General features: G+C 34.3%; 1 protein-coding gene and 1 pseudogene across 13 annotated transcripts in view; both read right to left on the reverse strand.

The window, feature by feature from the left end:
- Positions 1 to 19,688, reverse strand: part of TSGA10 (testis specific 10) — a 135,927-nt gene that overhangs the window by 78,090 nt on the left and 38,149 nt on the right. For all 13 annotated transcript variants that reach the window (XM_073897841.1, XM_073897844.1, XM_073897840.1 and 10 more), the window contains 5 exons: positions 18,629 to 18,799; positions 18,462 to 18,539; positions 17,342 to 17,493; positions 2,603 to 2,718; positions 63 to 217 (listed from right to left, as the gene is read on the reverse strand). In XM_073897841.1, the coding sequence (XP_073753942.1) occupies positions 63 to 217; positions 2,603 to 2,718; positions 17,342 to 17,493; positions 18,462 to 18,539; positions 18,629 to 18,799 (672 nt within the window). The remainder of the gene's footprint in view (positions 1 to 62; positions 218 to 2,602; positions 2,719 to 17,341; positions 17,494 to 18,461; positions 18,540 to 18,628; positions 18,800 to 19,688) is intronic.
- Positions 5,535 to 6,280, reverse strand: LOC112821670 (peptidyl-prolyl cis-trans isomerase H pseudogene; annotated as a pseudogene).

The following is a 19,688-nucleotide window of genomic DNA, read 5'->3' on the forward strand; positions in this document are numbered from 1 at the left end:
CTATTATTTTATTCAGATTCAAGTTCAAACATTTCTTTTAAACCACAGTTCTAAGAACATACTTTCATTGCCAAACTCTCTCCAAGGGATGCAATATTCTCAGATTTTTTATCCAAACATGCTTGCAGGCATTCCTTTTCTTTAGCCAGATCGTTGAGGGTTGCACCAAGAATGCTGATTTCTTCTCTCTGGGCAATACTTTGCCTGGTAAAATTATCTAAATATGTAATCATAAAGGCATTGTTTTAATCAAAATATTTTTTCCAATATAAGCAGATTGAAATACTTTTCAAAGTAAATTCTCCTATATTGTGTTCAATGACTAAAAATAAGTACTGTATCCCAAATAAAAAATGGCTTTTGTTGTTAGTGATTAAAAACTGAGATGAATCATGAAATTCTAACTGACTCATAAATGTAAAAGCACAATTAACACATTTAAATTAGAACAGCAAAGGAAAGCTCTATATCACAAGTTCTCAAAGTAGATTTACATGTGTGGTGGGGGAGGAGAAGGTGAGTGGTCAAAATAAGTGGAATATTAAAACAAACTGTGACCTCTCTCCCTCTAATTTCCCCACCCTCTAGCCTAGAATCACCATTGCATGTAAGTTGGTAACTAAAAGATCTTAATATAATATTTAATTAGGTCATCTTCAGAGCCAAATGTCTCCTGATATTCTGATTTTTCTAAAGTAGGGTTATAAAAATTCCTAGTGGAAAGAAAATCCCATGAAGTCTGATTTGATTTGTGATAACACTGGCAAGCCAATGTCAGTGTTGAAGGCCTGACTGACTGGTATAGAACAGTGGTTTTCAAATTCTGGTTTTTCATCCAGCACCATCAGCATCACCTGGGAACTTGTCAGAAATATAAAATCTGAGGTCCCACACCAGAAATTCTGAATCAGAAATTCTGAGTGGGCAGAGCAATTTATGTTTTCACAAGCACCCCACTCATGTGATTCTAATGCATGACAAAGTTTGAGAACCACTTGAGGAATTAGTAAAGATACGAAAAGCCTTGGCCATATCTTACTTCAAGGAGCCTAGCTCCAGTGATGTTTAGTAGCTCTCCAAGTGATTCTGACACACACCAAAGTTTGAGAAACCCTGGTCTAGAGCTCTACGAGGGAAGCTCTATTACACCAGACCTCTAGGTAAATCCTTGCCAACAGTAATCCAGAGCAGTGTTAAGAGAGGTAAAACCGTATGCCAAGAGGATGATCTATACAGTACTTAAAAATACATCAAGTCCCTTTTCCAGAGAGTACTGTCTTTAAGGCAAACCACGTTTTGGTATTCTGATATATGAGTTCATTCCCATTGGCCAAAATAAATACATTTTAAAACTCTAAAACACCTCTAGGGTCTCCTAGTTTTAAAAAAAAAAACAACCTCAACCTTACATCCCACTCAAGCTACCATACCATTTTTCTGCTTCTGTTAATTGCTAAGCTTAAGAGACTTCTATTCTCTCCTGTCCCTACCTCCTCACTTCCTAATCATTTCCCACCTACAACCCATCTTCCACATCCAACACTCCATTCACTGTCAATTTTACCAAAACCTCCAATGTGCCAAATCCAATCAATATTTTTCATCCTCATCTTATTTTGCTTCTCAAAGATATCTGACAATTGATCATACCCTCCTTTTTAAAGTATTTTGCTCTCTTGCCTCCCAAAATAACACTCACTTCTGGGTTTTCTTCCTACTTCTTTGGCTTCTTCTTACTGAGTCCTGGGATCCTCTTCTCATTCTCTATATTTTCCCTAGGCAATTTCATGGTTTTAAAATATCATTTATATGCTGATGTGTCCCAGATGTTTATCTTTAGCTTAGATTTCTCTTCTGAGATAAAAACTTATCTATTTAACTGCTTACCTTAGATTTTTATTTAGACTTAAAATATCCAAAAATGAGTTCTTTAATATTCCCCTTCTATAATTCTCTTGTAATATTTCCTATCTTAATAAAAAGCACTTCTACTCACCTAATTGTTTATGCCAGACATTTTTTAACTACAAAACAGAAAATGTTAAAAAATATTCCCCATTTTAAAATGGGCTTTTTAATAGTCCTGACCAAAATTTTACTTTACAGTTATAAGAAGATTAAGTTATGACCACATTTTCATAGAGATCACTGGTAAGAAACATAAATATGACACTTTATAAAAACAATTTTCTCTATGAACCCAAGTGATAGCATACAGTCAAATATATGTACACTTTCCATCAAAATAATATACAGATATGTACACATTTCATCACAACACTATTGACAAGCCACAATGTAGTACGAACAGTTGTAAATTTACAAGGGATCATGACAAATTTACAAAGTGTCATTGCTTTGTTTAGCTATTTCTTCATTGAAAAATATGAAGCCATATCTAAGTATTTACGGTCCTAAATATAAGTAAAAAATTTTACTATCAAAGAAAAAACACATTTTTCCATGATTCTTGATTGATAAACTTTTAACTTTTATGGGCCTATTTCCAAGTTTATCTATGTTATAACTGAAGAGAAGAAAACATGTTTTTCTACCAGACTTTAAAATATATATATTTATTTATCAGGGGAAAAAAACTCACCAATTTTTTCATCCAAGCACATAATTTTCTCCTGAGTAAGCTGTAGCTCATATTTTTTCTTAGCAAGATGTCGCTGAGTATCAGAAAGATCTTTTTCTGTATTTTCATATAAAAGTCTGTAAACATTTTAATAATAAAACTAATTCTGAAATTTTTATGCTTTATCAACTTTTTAGTGTATTTAAATCTAAAAACTGGTAAGGACTGTAATATACATTTTTTCTTTTTAATATTTTCTTTATGAAAGTACATTAAAGGAAGTTTGGAGAATAAAGGGTAAAAAGTTCTTGATAAAAAGCTACTATTAGCATTTTGGTGTTCACATTCAGTATTTTTTCACAATATATATTTTAAAGTTACCATACTATAAATTCAAAATTGAATTGATTTTTTTTTCACTTACACTTAATCTTTACTATTTTTCAGTCCTATAAAACAGCCCTCCAAATCACCATTTTCTGGCTGAAAAGTATTATATGAGCAATAGCCATTTACTTTTTTTTTTTTTTAAGATTTTATTTATTTGTCAGAGAAAGAGTACACAAGCAGGGGGAGCAGCAGGCTCCCTGCCGAGCAAGGAGCTGGATGTGGGACTCGATCCCAGGACCCAGAGATCATGACCCGAGCTGAAGGCAGATGCTTAACTGACTGAGCCACCCAGGCATCCCAAATATAAAGTACTCTTGACACAACACCCACAGAAAGCTCCTAAACCAGGTTATCAAAAATACCCCACCACAACCTAAATAATAAAAACAAAACCCCCTCCAGTATATACACACCAAGAGAATCTACTGTGAAAAAAAAATAGAAAATGCATAAATATCTGAAATCTTCAACAAAGAAAAACCAGGGGAAAGCACGAACACAGTGTCGCCCACTACCACAAATTATGCAGTCGAGTTTCCCACATCTAGAGTGCAATGGATAAGCCTTGTCCTGGGAAAACCACATTTGTGAGTATAATAAGAAAATTTTTTGAAAGTATAGTGAAATTCCACTGTAGTCTAAATGAAGAATCTTTTCATATGCATTGACAAATTATTTTTTTAGCTTTTTTTCTTGTAAAGCAGCATTTAAAAATGCATGCTAAGGGGTGCCTGACTGGCTCGGTCAGTGGAGCATGCAACTCTTGATCTCATCAAGGTTGTAGGTTCAAGCCCCACATTGGGTGCAGTAATCTCTGCATTTAAAGATTTTAAAAAATCTTTAAAAAATGCATGCTAAAATCAGAAGCATAAATATAGCAAGCCTATCAATTCACATGATAATGATGAGTCCTGAAAGACACAGGATTGTGCAAAACCTTCCAGTGCACACTGTGGCTATTCTTAGGCTGTTAAATTGCATTGCAGCCATATACTTTCCAAAATAGCCATATCCCCCTGCACAACACAGGGATCTATCTATTAAGAAAAACAAAATAGAAAACTACACACATAATCATAAGTTCTCAAATCAGACCTTTAAATCACTGACTGATAAACCACACCTAAAACAGACATTTAAGCAATAGAAACTTTAGAAATAAAGCTGGTAGCTTCTTTTGCAGATTCTTTTAACACTGATGTCAAAAAAGACTCTTACAACTCCTCTAAGATATATTTAGAACTTTAAACAACCTACTTTTTTTTTTCTTTCAAATGCCCAGAGTCCTAGAAGAGATTTTTGGTTGCTTCCAAGCTTGGGCAATTATGACTAAAGCTACTATAAATATCGTGTGCAGGTTTTTCTGTGCACCTTAGATTTCAACTACTTTTGAGTAAATACAACAGAGCACTATATGGTAAGAGTGTATTTGGCTTTGTAGAAACTGCCAAACTGTCTAATAAAAGTGGCTGTACCGTTTTGAATTCCCACCAGCAATGAATAAGAGTTCCTGTTGACCCACATCCTCACCAGCATTTGTCAGTGATTCAGATTTTGTCCATTCCAATAGGTATGTAATGGTATCTCACTGTTGTTTTACTTTGCATTTCCCTGATGACCTATGATGTAGAGCATCTTTTCATATGCTTACTTGCCATCTGTATATCTTTGTGGAGGTCCGCTAAGGTCTTTGGCCCATTCTTTAATTGGGTTGTTTGTTTTCTTACTGAGTTTTTAAAGAGTTCTTTGTATGTTTTAGATAACAGTTCTTTATCAGCTGTGCCTTTTGCAAATATTTTCTCCCAGTCTGTGGCTTGGCTTCTCATATTCTTGACATTGTCTTTTGCAGAGCAGAAGTCTTTAGTTTTAATGAAGTACAGTTAATCAATTATTTCTTGTGTGGATTGTGCCTTTGCTGTTATACCTAAAAAGTCATCAACATACTGAAGGTCATCTAGGTTTTCTCCTGTTATCTTCTAGAGGTTTTACAGTTTTGTATGTTACATTTAGGAATATGATCCATTTTGAGTTGACTTGAAGGTGTGATATCTGTGTTGCAATTTTTTTTTTTTGGCATGTGGATATCTAGTTGTTTCAGCACCATTTGTGAAAAAGACTATCTCTGCTCTATTATATTGCCTTTGCTTCTTTGTCAAAGATCAGTTGACTGTATTTATGTGGGTCTATTTCTGGGCTCTCTATTCTGTACCATTGCTATTTGTCTATTCTTTTACCAATACCACACTGTCTTGATTACTGTAGCTTTAGAGTGAGTCTTGCAGTCAAGTACTGTCAGTGCTCCACCTTAGTTTTTCTTCAATTTTCTGTTGCCTATTCTTTTGCCTCCCCATATACTTAAAATCTGTTCATTGATATCCACAAATAACTTGCTGTGATTTTGACTAGAACTTACTGAATCTATAGATCAAGTTGAGAAGAACGGACATCTGAAAATATTATGTTTTCCTATCCATGAACATAGAATTTTTTTTGTTTTTCTTTTTTACCAAAACAAAACAAAACTTTATTCACAATTGAAAACTTAAACAGAAAATCTTGGGTTCTGAATTTGTGACATTTCCAAGGTCTCTTGATCAAAAAGGGCCGCAGCAGGCAGGGAAGCAAACACAGGGGCCAATCCGGATTATCTTACTCAAGAGTGCCACCCAGAGCAAGGGAAGGCCTACAATGGCAGAGAGGTGGAGGTCTGATCAGTCTTGCTCTGGACTACATCTCCCCACACTGTGAAATCACCACAGGGAGCCTGGGCTTATTGTTGGGGCCTGTGAGAACATTCTCAATCTTTCGCATCGCTATAAGTCCATCAGTGATTTTTCCAAACACTACGTACTTCCCATCCAGCCACTCACATTTAGAGCAGGTGATGAAGAACTGGCAGCCATTTGTACTGGGACCACTGTTTGCCATGGAAAGCAGGCCTGGAGCTGAGTGTCTGTTTAAAATTTTCATCTGCAAATGGCCCCCGGTAAATACTGGCAACTCCAGTACCATCTCCATTAACAAAATCCCCACCCTGAATCATGAAATCCTTTATGACCCTGTGGAAGGTGCTCCCTTTGTATCCTACCAGAACCCCATCTTTTCTGAATTCTCCAGTGCAGAACTGCTTAAAATTCTCGGCAGTCTTAGGCACAACGTCCACAAAGAGCTTGATCTTCATGCGGCCAACTTCCTGGCCGCCAATGCTGACATCAAAGAACACCACGGGATTTGCAGGACATGTCCTCACTCCTGCATGGGGATTGGCTGACAATGTCATCTGTAATCACTGGGTCTTTCTTTTTTAAAAAAGATTTATTTATTTGAGAGAGGGGAGAGGGGCAGAGGGAGAGGGAGAGAGAATCCTCAAGCAGACTCCCTGCTGAGCACAGAGCCCAATTCAGGGCCTGATCTCATGACCCTGAGATCATGACCCATGCCAAAATCAAGAGGAGGATGCTTAACCAACTGAGCTAACCCAGGCACCCCTAGAATATTTTTCAGTTTATTTAGTTCCTCTTTGATTTCTTTCACCAGTTTTGTACTTTTTCTCATACAAATCTTATACATAATTTGTTAGATTTATACTTAAGTATTTCATTTTGGAAAGTACTAATATAAATTGTATTGTGTTTTCAATTTTAAATTCCACTTCTTCATTGCTAATATAAAAAAAAGCAATTGATTTTGTATATTAACCACATATCCTGCAACCTTGTAGTAACTGCTTATTAGTTCTAGATTTTTTGTTGATTCTTTTGGATTTTCAACATAGAATATCATGTCATCTACAATAGATTTTAATACTGAAATCTTTTTAGTCTCAAATACCCAGACTCAAACTGAAACAGTCTTGGAATCACTAGACACAAAGATCCAAACTAACTTTTTATTAACAGATAGCTCTACCAATCATTCAACTATATGGAAAATTCTTCTTGGGCCTAGAGATGTTTGATAAGCAGATAGACACACAGATTTTTTTTTTAAATCTACTTCCAGAAAATGTTCTGAAAATACTCTAGCTCTTTACTATTGTTTTCTGACATAGAAACCCAAACAGAGTAACTTCTGCTACTAAAATATACCTGTTTGAAAGGAAAGTTCATTTAAGCAGTATAGGAACACAGATAATGAGTATTGGTTTTGAAACACTGGGGAATTTCTTCTTCATCAGCAGTGAAACCCAAACAGAAATGGATTAATTTCTTTTTGGCTGATTTGGCTTGGAATACTATGGAACTTCAGTTTAGAGATACAGAAATCCAGATATGTGCTGAACTGTGCTCAGGACTCAATTTCTAGTGAGTGTTCACACATGGGACAAAACTTAAAATTTTCTCATCAACTGACGAAACAGAAAACAGGAACAACAATATTTTAACTATACTGAATGTAGTCGGATTATGTAGCTTCTTATTAGATTCTCCGTAACTCCTTGCCTTTTGTACATGTAACTATGAAACCTATGATATGAATATATTATAAAGTATAAGATATTGATCTATAAAATATAAACTGAAAGCTGACTCCTCAGCATAATGTAAGTCATATGACAGTGGAAAGATATTATCAAAGTGTTAAAAATAATCCCCAACCTTTAGAATTCTCTACCTAGCAAAAATATCCTTCAATACCAGCAAGGTTACAACAGAGGTGGTGAGAAATGCTCTGCTTTTGAGTACATTTTGAAGACAATACAAACTGCATTGGATATGGATATATGAAATCACGATTACTCAAGGTTTCAGGCCAAGAACTGCATGGATAGACTTTCCAGTTACTGAGATGGGAAGATTGAAAAAGCAGATTAATGTGTGTTGGTAGGTGAAGGATAGTGGACAGCAGAACTCAGGTTTGAAAATGTTGTCTATTAGGCATCCCAGTGAAGATGAGAAGGAGGTGGTTGGACATTCAAGTCTGGAGTTCAAGAAAAAAGTCCATGCTACAGATATACATTTGAGAGTCAAGAGTAAATACATGAGACTGGATGAGTTCATTGAGGGATGAGTACACAAACAAGAAAAGAAGTGGTCTAAGGACTGAGCTGAGGGACACTCCAACATTTACAGATCATGGAGACGAGGAGGAACTAGCAGAAGAGCCTGAGAAGGACATCCAAGGAGATGAAAAGACAATCAAATGAGCATGGTACCTCAGAAGCCAAATAAAGTATTTAAAGGAGTAGAGAAAAAGCGCAACTGATCATCTTTGTCAAACGGTGCTGATAGGTCAAATAAAATGAAGACTGAGGACTGACCACTGAATTGAGCAATATGAAAGTAAATATTACCTTGAAAAAAAGTTTTCATAAAATGGTAGGAGAAAAAGGCAGACTACAGTGGGTTTAAAAGAGAACAAAAATGTAAGACGCTGGAGCCAGAAGTTTAGACAACTCTTTCAATGAAATCCCTGTAAATAAGATATAAAATTTAGTACAAATACGTAATATATCTGAATAATACGATTACAAATCTGAACTAAGGGACAAATACAAAAACTACTTCAAAATTAATAAATTTCTCAAGCATACACAGATAATTACCAAAAACTGATCCTCAGAGGGCAACACATTTCAAAAATTTGAAATCTAGTATGTTCTGCAAATAATTAGCAAAAAGTCAATCAAAAGGATAAGTGAAAATTCATTATGTTTTTGGATACTTAAAATCACACTAATAAATAACCAATAGATCAAGTAAGAAGTAATGATGAAAATTATAAAATATTTTATAAGAAGTATGTAACAAAACTTGTAGAATACATTCAAGTAAGTATTTTGAGGGAAACTTGTTTATAGAGAAAAAAAAAAGCCTGAAAAGTAATAAGCATTCATCTGAAGAAATTTGAAAAAAAATAAAAATAAATCTAAAGAAAATAGAAGGAAATAATAAAGAACAAAACTTATTGAGGAACATCAAAGCAAAATGTTGTTCCTTTGAAAAGACTAATAACAACAGACTAAAAAAGAGGAAATCACTACAGATTCTACAGACATTAAAATGCTCATAGAATGTTGTAAACATTATCCTAAATGTTTTAAAATTTAAAGAAAATGAACAAATGCCTTAAAATATATAAACTGAATGGCATAAGAAGAAATTTCTAATAGTTCCTTTACCCATTAAACAAAATAAAAACTTCCCTCAAAAAAAAAAGTTGCACCCAAAAGGCTTCGTTGGTTAAGTACTAAAACTTCAATATTATGCCAACTCTTCCAGGTAATAAAAGAAGACGAAATGAATTGAGATTGTAAGGTTTACATGACATTGATACCAAAATCTGATTTTAAGAAGCCCAAGAAAGGCAAGTTATTGGCCAATCTCAATTACAAAAATAAATGTAAATATCTTAAAGAAAGCATTAATTGACACCAGAAATCTATTGAAAGTATAACATACCCTGACTGATTTGACAAAACACATCTATTCCTGAAAAAAAAAAAAAGTCTCAGTAATCTAGGAATAAAAGGAAACTTATTCAACCTCGAAGAAGACATCTACAAAAAACATACAGCTAATATCACACTAACTATTGAGAATCTAAATGCTTCCCTTTACAATGTGGAACAAGACAAGGACGTCCACTTCATCATTTCTATTCAACACTGTACTGGATGTTCTAGCCAATGCAGTAAGGCAAGAAATAGAAAGAAAAAAATGCATGCAGACTGAACACGTAAAACTATCTTTATCTGCAAATGACCTATGTAGAAAATTAAATGGATTCTGCAAAAAGGGTAACTAGAACTAAAAGGTAAATTTAGCAAAGTTGTAAAATACCAGATAAATATATAAAAATCAATTGTAGTACTTCTGGTTTTAACCCTGACAAGTAAAGAGCTTAGAAACTATCATTTCCACTGTTACAACAACAAAAAATGAACAAAATGAAAATCAAAGACTTTCTGTGACACATTAGAATAGTGAATTACAAGAATAAACTGCCAATTCAAAATCTGAAAAGAATAACCAAGATCTGCTCATTTGGAGCAGAAGCCACTGGAATCACAAATGGTTAAGAACACTTAAGTAGGGACGCCTGGGTGGCTCAGTTGTTGGGCATCTGCCTTCAGCTTGGGTCATGGTCCTGGGGTCCTGGGATCGAGCCCCTCATCAGGATCCCTGCTCAGCGGGAAGCCTGCTTCTCCCTCTCCCGCTCCCCCTGCTTGTGTTCCCTCTCTCGCTGTTTCTCTGTTAAATAAATAAATAAAAATCTTAAAAAAAAAAAAGAACACTTAAATAATAATTTTGACACATTGCTGGAGGCTGAGTTTGTATTTACATGAGAGTGAGAAGCTCCTAGAGGCCAGTTTTAGAGGGATCCCTATATTTCAGTTCCTCCAGGAACTCCACTAGGTTCTCACAATAAAGATCTGAGAAAGATCCCCTGTGACTCTGACAGGGGGAAGTAATTATTGTGAAATATGCCCAGAACATTCTCCATAATAAAGGCTTACTCTTCAAGTAAAAAGATTTCAAGTAAAAACATAGCCTTATCCCAGCTATAAAAGGACATTTCTCCCACTTTACCCTCTCTAGCCTTCCTGTCTCACATAAGTGGATAAAAAATAAATAAATAAAAGTTATACCAATGGAAAAAACACTTGTAAACATCATAGCCCAGAGACACAGGTCCACGAAAAGACTGAAATTTAAGTACAAGATTAGAGAACATATTCCCTCCTCTCACCTTTACCACAATAACAGGGCTCCATGATAATCACAGTGAATCACAACCCAAAGAGCTGCAAGATGCATGCTCTCACTGAGGAAGGGTACCCAAGGAAGCCTAAAGTCAAAAGGAAAAACAACAATCAGGACAACAGAGGAATTTGAAGTCTCTGCCACCTGCATCTACAACAGACATTGAACACAGCTCAACGGTCAGCCAAATTAACATAAACATTCACACTAATTATTTACTTCAGTTAACACCCAATACAATATGTGTGGCTTCAATGAAAAAATTACAAGGCATGCCAAAAGTCAAGCAAAAACACAAAGGAAGGATAAAACCAGACTCGGATATAGCACAGACACAGGAATTATCAAACAGGACATTTTAAATAACCATGACTAATTGGTTAAGGGCACTAATGGAAAAATAGACAATATGCAGTACCGGGGGGTGCCTTTAACACTGAGATGGAAACTGAGAGGAACAAAAGGAAATGCTAGAAAGCAAAATACTGTGACAAAAATAAAGAATGCCTTTGATGGGCTCATCAGTAGATTGCACACAGTCAAGCATAAATCACTGAGCTTAAAGACAGATCAATAAAAACTTCCCCAACTGTAATGCAAAATGCAAAGAGAAAAACAAAAACAAAACAGAACATCTAAGAACTGTAAGTATAATTCAAATACCAAAAGGAGAAAAAGGAGAACAAGAGCACAGGAAATATTTGAAGTAATTATAAAATAAAAATAAGTTATGGGGATGAAAAGTACAGTATAGGTAATATAGTCAATAATATTGTACTACCTGTACATTGATCCATGGTAACTACACTTATTGTGGTGAACATTTCATAATATATATAGTTGTCAATCACTATGTTCTACACTTAGAAAAATATATATGTCAACTATACTTCAATTTAAAAAATTTTTTAAGTAATAATGGCCTAGAACTTTCCAAAGTTAATGCACAGTATCTATAAAGGGAACTACAAAACAATGATGAAAGAAATCAAAGACCTAAATAAATGGAGAAATATTCCATGTTCATGGATTGACACATTGCATATCAAGATGTCCATTCTCCCCAACTTGATCTACAGATTCAATGCAAATCCAATTAAAAACTCAGAAAGCTATTTTATAGATACTTATTTTAGAATCAGAGGTACTGATTCTAAATTTTACATGGAAAGGCAAAAGACCAAGAATAGCCAATATACTATTGATGAAGAGAAAGTTGGAGGATTCACACTACCTAGTTTCAAGACTTACTACATAGTTATAGTAATCAAAACAGCATGGTTAGGGAAAAGAATGAACAAAATAGATCAATGGAATGGAATGGAGATCCCAGAAATAGGACCACACAAATATAAGCAACTGGTCTTTGACGAAGGGGCAAAGAATACAGAAAGGGCAGTCTTTCAACAAATGGTGCTGGAACAATTTTAAGACATCCATATGCAAATTAAGTGAACTGAGATAAAGATTTTACATCTTTCACAGAATTAATTCAATAAAGATCACTGAACTTAAGCATAAAATGAAAAACTATACAAATTCTAGAAGAAAACATAGGAGAAAAATATGTACACTTGGGTTTGGTAATGAGTTTTTAAATACAACACCAAAAACACAATCCATGAAAGTAAAAGGTAAGTTGAACTTTATCAAAATTTAAAATTTCTGCTCTGCAAAAGACACCATTAAAAGAATGAAAGCACAAGGCACAGATGGAGAGAATATATCTGCAAACCACATATCCGATAACATGTATCCAAAATATTCAAAGAATTCTTTTTTGGGGGGGTAGTATAAAATTGGTAACATTTATTTATTTTTTTCCATTCAGTACGTGCCCTCTTTAATACCCATCACCAGGCTAACCCATCCCCCTACCCCCCTCCCCTCTAGAACCCTCCGTTTCTTTTTTTTTTTTTTAAGATTTTATTTATTTATTTGACAGAGAGAGACACAGCGAGAAAGGGAACACAAGCAGGGGGAGTGGGAAAGGGAGAAGCAGGCCTCACACCGAGCAGGGAACCTGATGTGGGGCTCGATCCCAGGACTCTGAGATCATGACCTGAGCTGAAGGCAGATGCTTAACGCACCCTCCTCCATTTGTTTCTGAGTCCATAGTCTCTCATGGTTCGTTTCCCCCTCTGATTTCTCCCCCTTCATTTTTCCCTTCCTACTATCTTCTTTTTTTTTTTTAAACATATAATGTATTATTTGTTTCAGAGGTACAGGTCAATTCTTTTTTTTTTTAGATTTTCTTTATTTATATGACAGACAGAGACATAGCGAGAGAGGGAACACAAGCAGGGGCAGTGGGAGAGGGAGAAGCAGGCTTCCTGCCGAGCAGGGAGCCCGATGCGGGGCTCGATCCCAGGACCCTGGGATCATGACCTGAGCTGAAGGCAGATGCTTAACGACTGAGCCACCCAGGCACCCCAGTACAGGTCAATTCTTAAAACTCAACAAAAGTAAACAAAAAATTGAAAAATAGGCAAAATATCTAAACAGATACCTCACCAAAGAAAATATAAAGATGGCAAGTAACAATGAAAAGATGCTCCACATCATTTGTCATTAGCAAACTGCAAATTAAAACAATGAAATATTGCTACACACCTATTATAATAGCTAAAATACAAAAATGCGACAATACCAAATACCAACAAGGATATGGAGCAACAGAAACTGATTCATTGCCAGTGGGAATGCAAAATGGTACAGTCACTTTGAAAGAGTTAGGCAGTTTCTTATAAAGCTGAATATAGTTTTAATCTATGATTCAGCAATTGTGCTCCTAGGTATTTACTGAACGGATCTGAAAACCTATGTCCACACAAAAATGTGCACATGAAAGTTTATAGCAGCTTTATTCATAATTACCAAAAACTGGAAGCAACCAAGATGTCCTTCAATAGGTGCATGGATAAACATACTGTAGAATATACATATGATAGATTATTATTCGATGATAAATAAACTATCTAGGTATGAAAAAAACATGAATGAACCAAAACGCACATTGCTAAGTGAAAGAAGCTGGTCTGAAAAGGTTGTATACTGCAGGATTTCCATTATATGACATTCTGGAAAAGGCAAACATTTCCTCAACCAGGTGATAAAGGTCAAAATCAACAGTAATAAATCCTATGGACAGTACATACCCATTATACCCTAGATATATATGTACCCTAAAATGGAATTTTACATCTGTGACCTTTCTCTCAAAAACAAATTACCCAGTTTAATCAACAAAAACAGCAGACAAACCCCAACTGAGAGACATTCTACAAAATACCTAATCAGTACTCCTCAAAACTGTCAAGGTCATCAAAAACAAGGAAAGTCTGAAACTGTCATAGCCAATAGAAGCCTAAGGAGACAAGACAACTAAATGTAATGTTAGTGTTCTGGAGGGGATCCTGGAACAGAAAAGGACATTAGGGGAAAACTAAGGAAATCTGAATAAAGTATGGACTTCAGTTAATAATGTATCAAATAATTGATTCATTAATTCTAACAAATGTACTAATGTAAGATGTCAATAAGACAGTAAATTGGGTATGAAGTATATAGGAACTCTACTTTCTTCACAATTGCTCTATTAATCTAAAATTGTTGAAAAACACAAAGTTCATTTTTAAAAACAACTGTATTTTCATATACAAATAAACAATCAAAAAGTGAAATTTTAAAATTCCATTTACAACAGCATCAAAAAAAAATAGGAAATACTCATATAAATCTGACAAAAGTAGTAAAGGACTTATACACTACAAAACATTGCTGAGGGAAATTAAAGATCTAAACAATGGAGAGAAATACTGTGTTTATGAGTGGGAACACTTGAAATTCAGATGTCACTTTCCCCAATTCCAATCAAATTCCCAAGCGGGTTTTTTTTTTTATATACTGTGAAAATGATTTTAAAATTAAAATAAAATACAAAGGAATTAGAATAGCCAAAACTATTTTGAGAAAGAACAAAGTTGGAGGACTAACATTACCTAATTTGAAGACTTAAAAAAAAGTAATCAGGCAGGTTATACTGGGATTGAAATATATAAATAGATCCATCAAATAAAATAGATAATCAAGAAAAGACCTATACATATAAGGACAAATGATCTTCTACAAAGCACAAAAACAAGAAAGCATAGTTTTTCAACAAATACTGGAACAACTGGATATCCTTATGCAAAAAAAGGTGAACTTTGATCTATACCTTGACCATATATAAAAACTTTGACATGAATAGATTTAAATATTAAGAGCTATAAAATTGCTAGAAGAAAACACAAAACAAAAACCTCAGTGACCTTACAACACTTGACAATGATTTCTTTAAAAGAATACAAAAGGTTGGCTATAATTTTTTAAAAATCAATAAATTTCACTTAATCAAAATGAAAAAAAATCTGCTCTTAAAAAGATAGTTAGGAAGGGCGCCTGGGTGGCTCAGTCATTAAGCATTTGCCTTCAGCTCAGGTCATGATCCCAGGGTCCTGGGATCGAGCCCCGCATCGGGCTCCCTGCTCAGCGAGAAGCCTGCTTCTCCCTCTCCCACTCCCCCTGCTTGTGTTCCCTCTCTCACTGTGTCTCTCTCTGTCAAATAAATAAATAAAATATTTAAGAAAAATAAATAAAAGATAGTTAATATAAAGGTAAGCCACAGAGTGGGAGAAAATATTTGCAAAATATACCTGAAGTAGGACTTAGAATTTAGAAAGGACTTTTACAACTTGATAATAATATAAACAATTCAATAAAAGTGTGCAAAAGATTTGAACAGACACTAAAGAGGATAAATGTATGGTACATAAGCACATGCTCAGATACTCAAAACCATTAGTCATTAGGGAGGGCAAATTAAAACCGTAATACATACCTATTAGAATGGTTAAGATTAAAAAGATAATGCATACCAAGTGTTGATGAGGCTACATAACACCTGGAACACTCATACACTACTGGTGCAAATGTAAAATAAAATAGTACAACCACTTTGGAAAACAGTTTAATAGTTTCTTCAAAATTAAACATATATCCATCACATGACTCAGTCACTCTACTCTTAGGTATTCATCCAAGAAAAATAAAAGCTTATGTCCATACAAAGACTCATATAAGAATGTACATGAATGTTTTATTTGTTATAGGCCCAAACTGGAAATAACCAAAATGTCCATATGTTCACACAATGGAATACTACTCAGGAACAGAAAGGAATAAACTACTAATTATACAACAAGGATAAATTTCAAAATAATTATGCTGAGGGAAAGCATCCCACTAAAAGAATATATACTATATGATTTCATTTATATAACATTTTAGAAAACCAAAACAAATCTCTAGGACAGAAAGCAAATCAGTGGTTGTCTAGGGATTGGCAGGGTAGGTGAGAAGTTACAGAGGGGCATGAGGAAATTTTTGGGAGTGATGGGTAAGGCCACTATCTTGATTGTGCTGATGGTTTTAGATATATAGATATAGATATAGATATAGATACTTACCAAACTGAACACTTTAAATATGTGCAGTCTACTGTATGTATGCCAACTAGGTTCTACTGATACTATTAAGAGAAAACAAATGTATGCAAAAATTCTCCTCCAAATATACATCTATCTGATAGAATATTTTAGTAAGCTACTAAAATGCTTTCCAGGAACTTCTAATGACACAGGCAATGCTTATGATTTACAATTAAGTGAAACTGGCCAAATATATAACCTAATATAGAATGACATCAATTACACAGAAAGCTTACATAACACGGATGGAAATATTCCTGGTTAGAAAGAGATCTATATTAATAATAGTTTTCACTGAGTTATGGAATCATGGATGATTTAAATTTTCTTTTAAATTTAAAAGAAATTTCTTTTAATTTCTTTTCTTTTCTCTCTTTTCCAAGATTTCTTTGTCTGTACTATCCTTTTAAAGAGGAAATTTAGAAATAAATGAAGGGAAAAATTTGAGTCATTATCTGTCCTGACAAGTGATTTCAATATATGTACCACAGACCCTTGAAAGATCGGAGAGGGAACTCTGGGAACTCTTATGTGAACCAAGTATTATCTGTAGACTTAATATTTCACACTCATATGAAATACTATTTTTCAAATGTTCACAGATGCACAGCAATTCAACATTACTGAATCTGTAGAATTCTCTCATATCAACAGACACTAAAAGTAAAATTGCTAACATGGAGGTCTTTAAGAACTTATTCCCTTACATTTATTGCCTGTAGGTTGCTTTAATTGGAATTTCTTCTGCTACCATACCACTATGTAGGAAGAGCTAAGAACCTACTTGGTATTCAATTAACAGAAGTTCCCTTACATTTTCCTACATGTTCAAACACCAAAGTCAAATATGCTCTGTGCCCAGAAGGACTTTGTAAAAGCTATTTGAGTTAAACATTAGGCTTTCTGCAAATGTAAGATGACGATTACTAGACATCTGACTCCTAGTTAAGTATGGCATTACTAGTCTATAAGTGATCTTCGGGAAATCATTTAATGTGTGCTGAGGTTTCTACAACTGCTTCATAATAATCCTCTCAGAAATTAAAGTCAACAACTTAATTATCATTATAAAATACTCTACAAAAAGTAGAATCTAGTAGTTATAGTAAACTAGTTGTTTAAAGGTAATTTACCTCAAAGAATTATTCTCTGCCTTTTGTCTGCCAAGTTCACTTTCAGTATCCATTGCCTTTCTTGCTAGTGATTTCATTTCTTTTTCCACAGTGGTTATGGTTTCCTTCATCAAAGTCATATTTGACATTTGCTCCATCCGTTCATCATCAAGCTATACAAGTAGAATGATAAGGTTACTGCCACCACTAACAAAATCTTCTTAAAGAGACATCCTCTCTTTGTGCAAACTGTGGCATATGACAAGATTTATACCAGGAGATGATCATATTAGACTTGAATGTTGTGGGAGGCCGTATGGACAAGGTATTGTGGAGTAGGAACAAGAACAAGCCACTGCACAGCCTGGGCATAAAGCCTATCAGAGTACATGCATCTACATTTTCAATCTGGTTCATTTTGACTGCAGCATATATATCTTATTTGCAAAAGGACGTATTTGTTGTTCAACATTAATAAGTTATACATATAAAGTGGAATTATGAAAAAAAATGTTTTTCTCTCCTGAGTAATGCTTTTTTTCCCCTCATTACAACACAGATGAATGTATAAATATATTCAATTAAATTTGGTTAACAGAAGTCAAATTCCCCTAATTTTGTTTATATAGTCGTAACATCTCAAATATATATTCATAGCATCTAAAATTCTTGATTAGCAAAAAGGTGATGCTTCACATTTAAATTCAGTTTAAATATATTCTTCTCATAATTTTCATTTCATAATAATTTCTTCTACCTTAGCTACTCTTTCGGTAGAATAAGCCAGTTTCTCTGTATCTGGAAACATTATCTTTAATGAAACAGGGAGATAAGAAAGTTGCTAAAATCCCCCACAGATGAGAAAGTTGCTAAAATCCCACAGATGTATCCCTAATGGGTTTTTTAAAAAAAGAACACACTTTGCAACCTAAAAGAAAAAATACTTCACTTACATTTTTTTGTGGAAGGAAATAAACAATGAAAAAGTGATAATTCATACCATACATACCACCTAAAATGTTTTAGGATTACTAACACTATCTTAGAAAAATAAAAGAACTTCTCTGAATATAGTAAAAAAGGGAAAGGGGGAAGCTATTGACAGTTTATGGCTGAAAACACAAAAATGATTTTTCTTTACATTATGAACAGTACACTCCAGCTCTTCTATCCTTTGTTCCAAGTGAGCCTTCTCATTAAATGCTGTCTCTTGGGCAATCTGTTTAAAAAACAAAAACAAAACAAAATGTTTTCAATGTCGCTACATTGTGTTTCACAAATGGTCATACAGATAAAATTCATCCAAACCTTTAGCCTTTCCCTCAGGCTGTCTCGTTCTGTGGTCATTCTTCGTAAATCAGTGAAGGCCACATCTCTTTCAGTCTCCACCCGCCGGAGGATGGCATGTGCTGTTGTTGATTTAGGAGACTTACAGTTTTTCATCATTTCTCGTCGAAGTCGGGCAATTTCTTCCTGTGCCTATTATTTAAATACATAGACGTCTATTTAACAAGCTTTAGAAAAGACATAAATATAGCTACCTTATATCCAGCCAGTTAAAATACAAACCATTTATAAAAATGGATGCAACAGGATAATGTTTTTTAATGAGTTTATATAAATAAATGCAAATGATGTCGAAAAATGCAAATGAATACATAAAAATAGAAGTCTGGTTTATAATATCTTTGCCAAAAATTTTTTAAAATTAATTTGGAGGCAGTCAATATAAGAGAGAATATTTTACTAATTTTTGTGATATAAATTTGAATTCAGCAAAATTCAGGTAAATAAATTAATTACAGTGTTCCCATCTTTCTCTAATAAATGTATATGCCACTTCCATGTCCTGGCTACTTTTACCCTAACAGAAGGCTCATCAATCCTTACGGACAGCCCAGTATACTCTCTCACACTTGTTCAACCATCCTCAGGTCGCAAACCTATTCCACACCTACAGATAATTTCTTATCCTACTGTGCTACTTAAAAGTCCCTAATCTTTCTTGATTTTGATCACTACCTATTGAGCTGGTCTCCAAGACTCAGAGGAAGATATATTACTTCCCAATCTCCATAGCAAAGCTTTTACCAGAATCCTGGACTTCATCTCCTGAAATGCCTTCTAAGATACTCCTGACTCGATTACAGATGACCCTTGAACAACATGGGTTTGAACTTATACACAGGTCCACTCATATACAGATTTTTTCAACAAATACAGTATAGTATTATAAATGTATTTTCTCCTCCTCATGATTTTCTTACTAACATTTTCTCTTCCCTAACTTATTTTATTGGAAGAATAAGTATATAATACATATATAAGAAATGTGTTAATTGACTATGTTATCAGAAAGCTTCTGGTC

The sequence above is a fragment of the Callorhinus ursinus genome, unplaced genomic scaffold, assembly GCF_003265705.2.
Source record: "Callorhinus ursinus isolate GAN/ISIS: 27379988/994484 unplaced genomic scaffold, GSC_fseal_2.0 scaffold10, whole genome shotgun sequence".
NCBI classification, from domain to species: domain Eukaryota; kingdom Metazoa; phylum Chordata; class Mammalia; order Carnivora; family Otariidae; genus Callorhinus; species Callorhinus ursinus.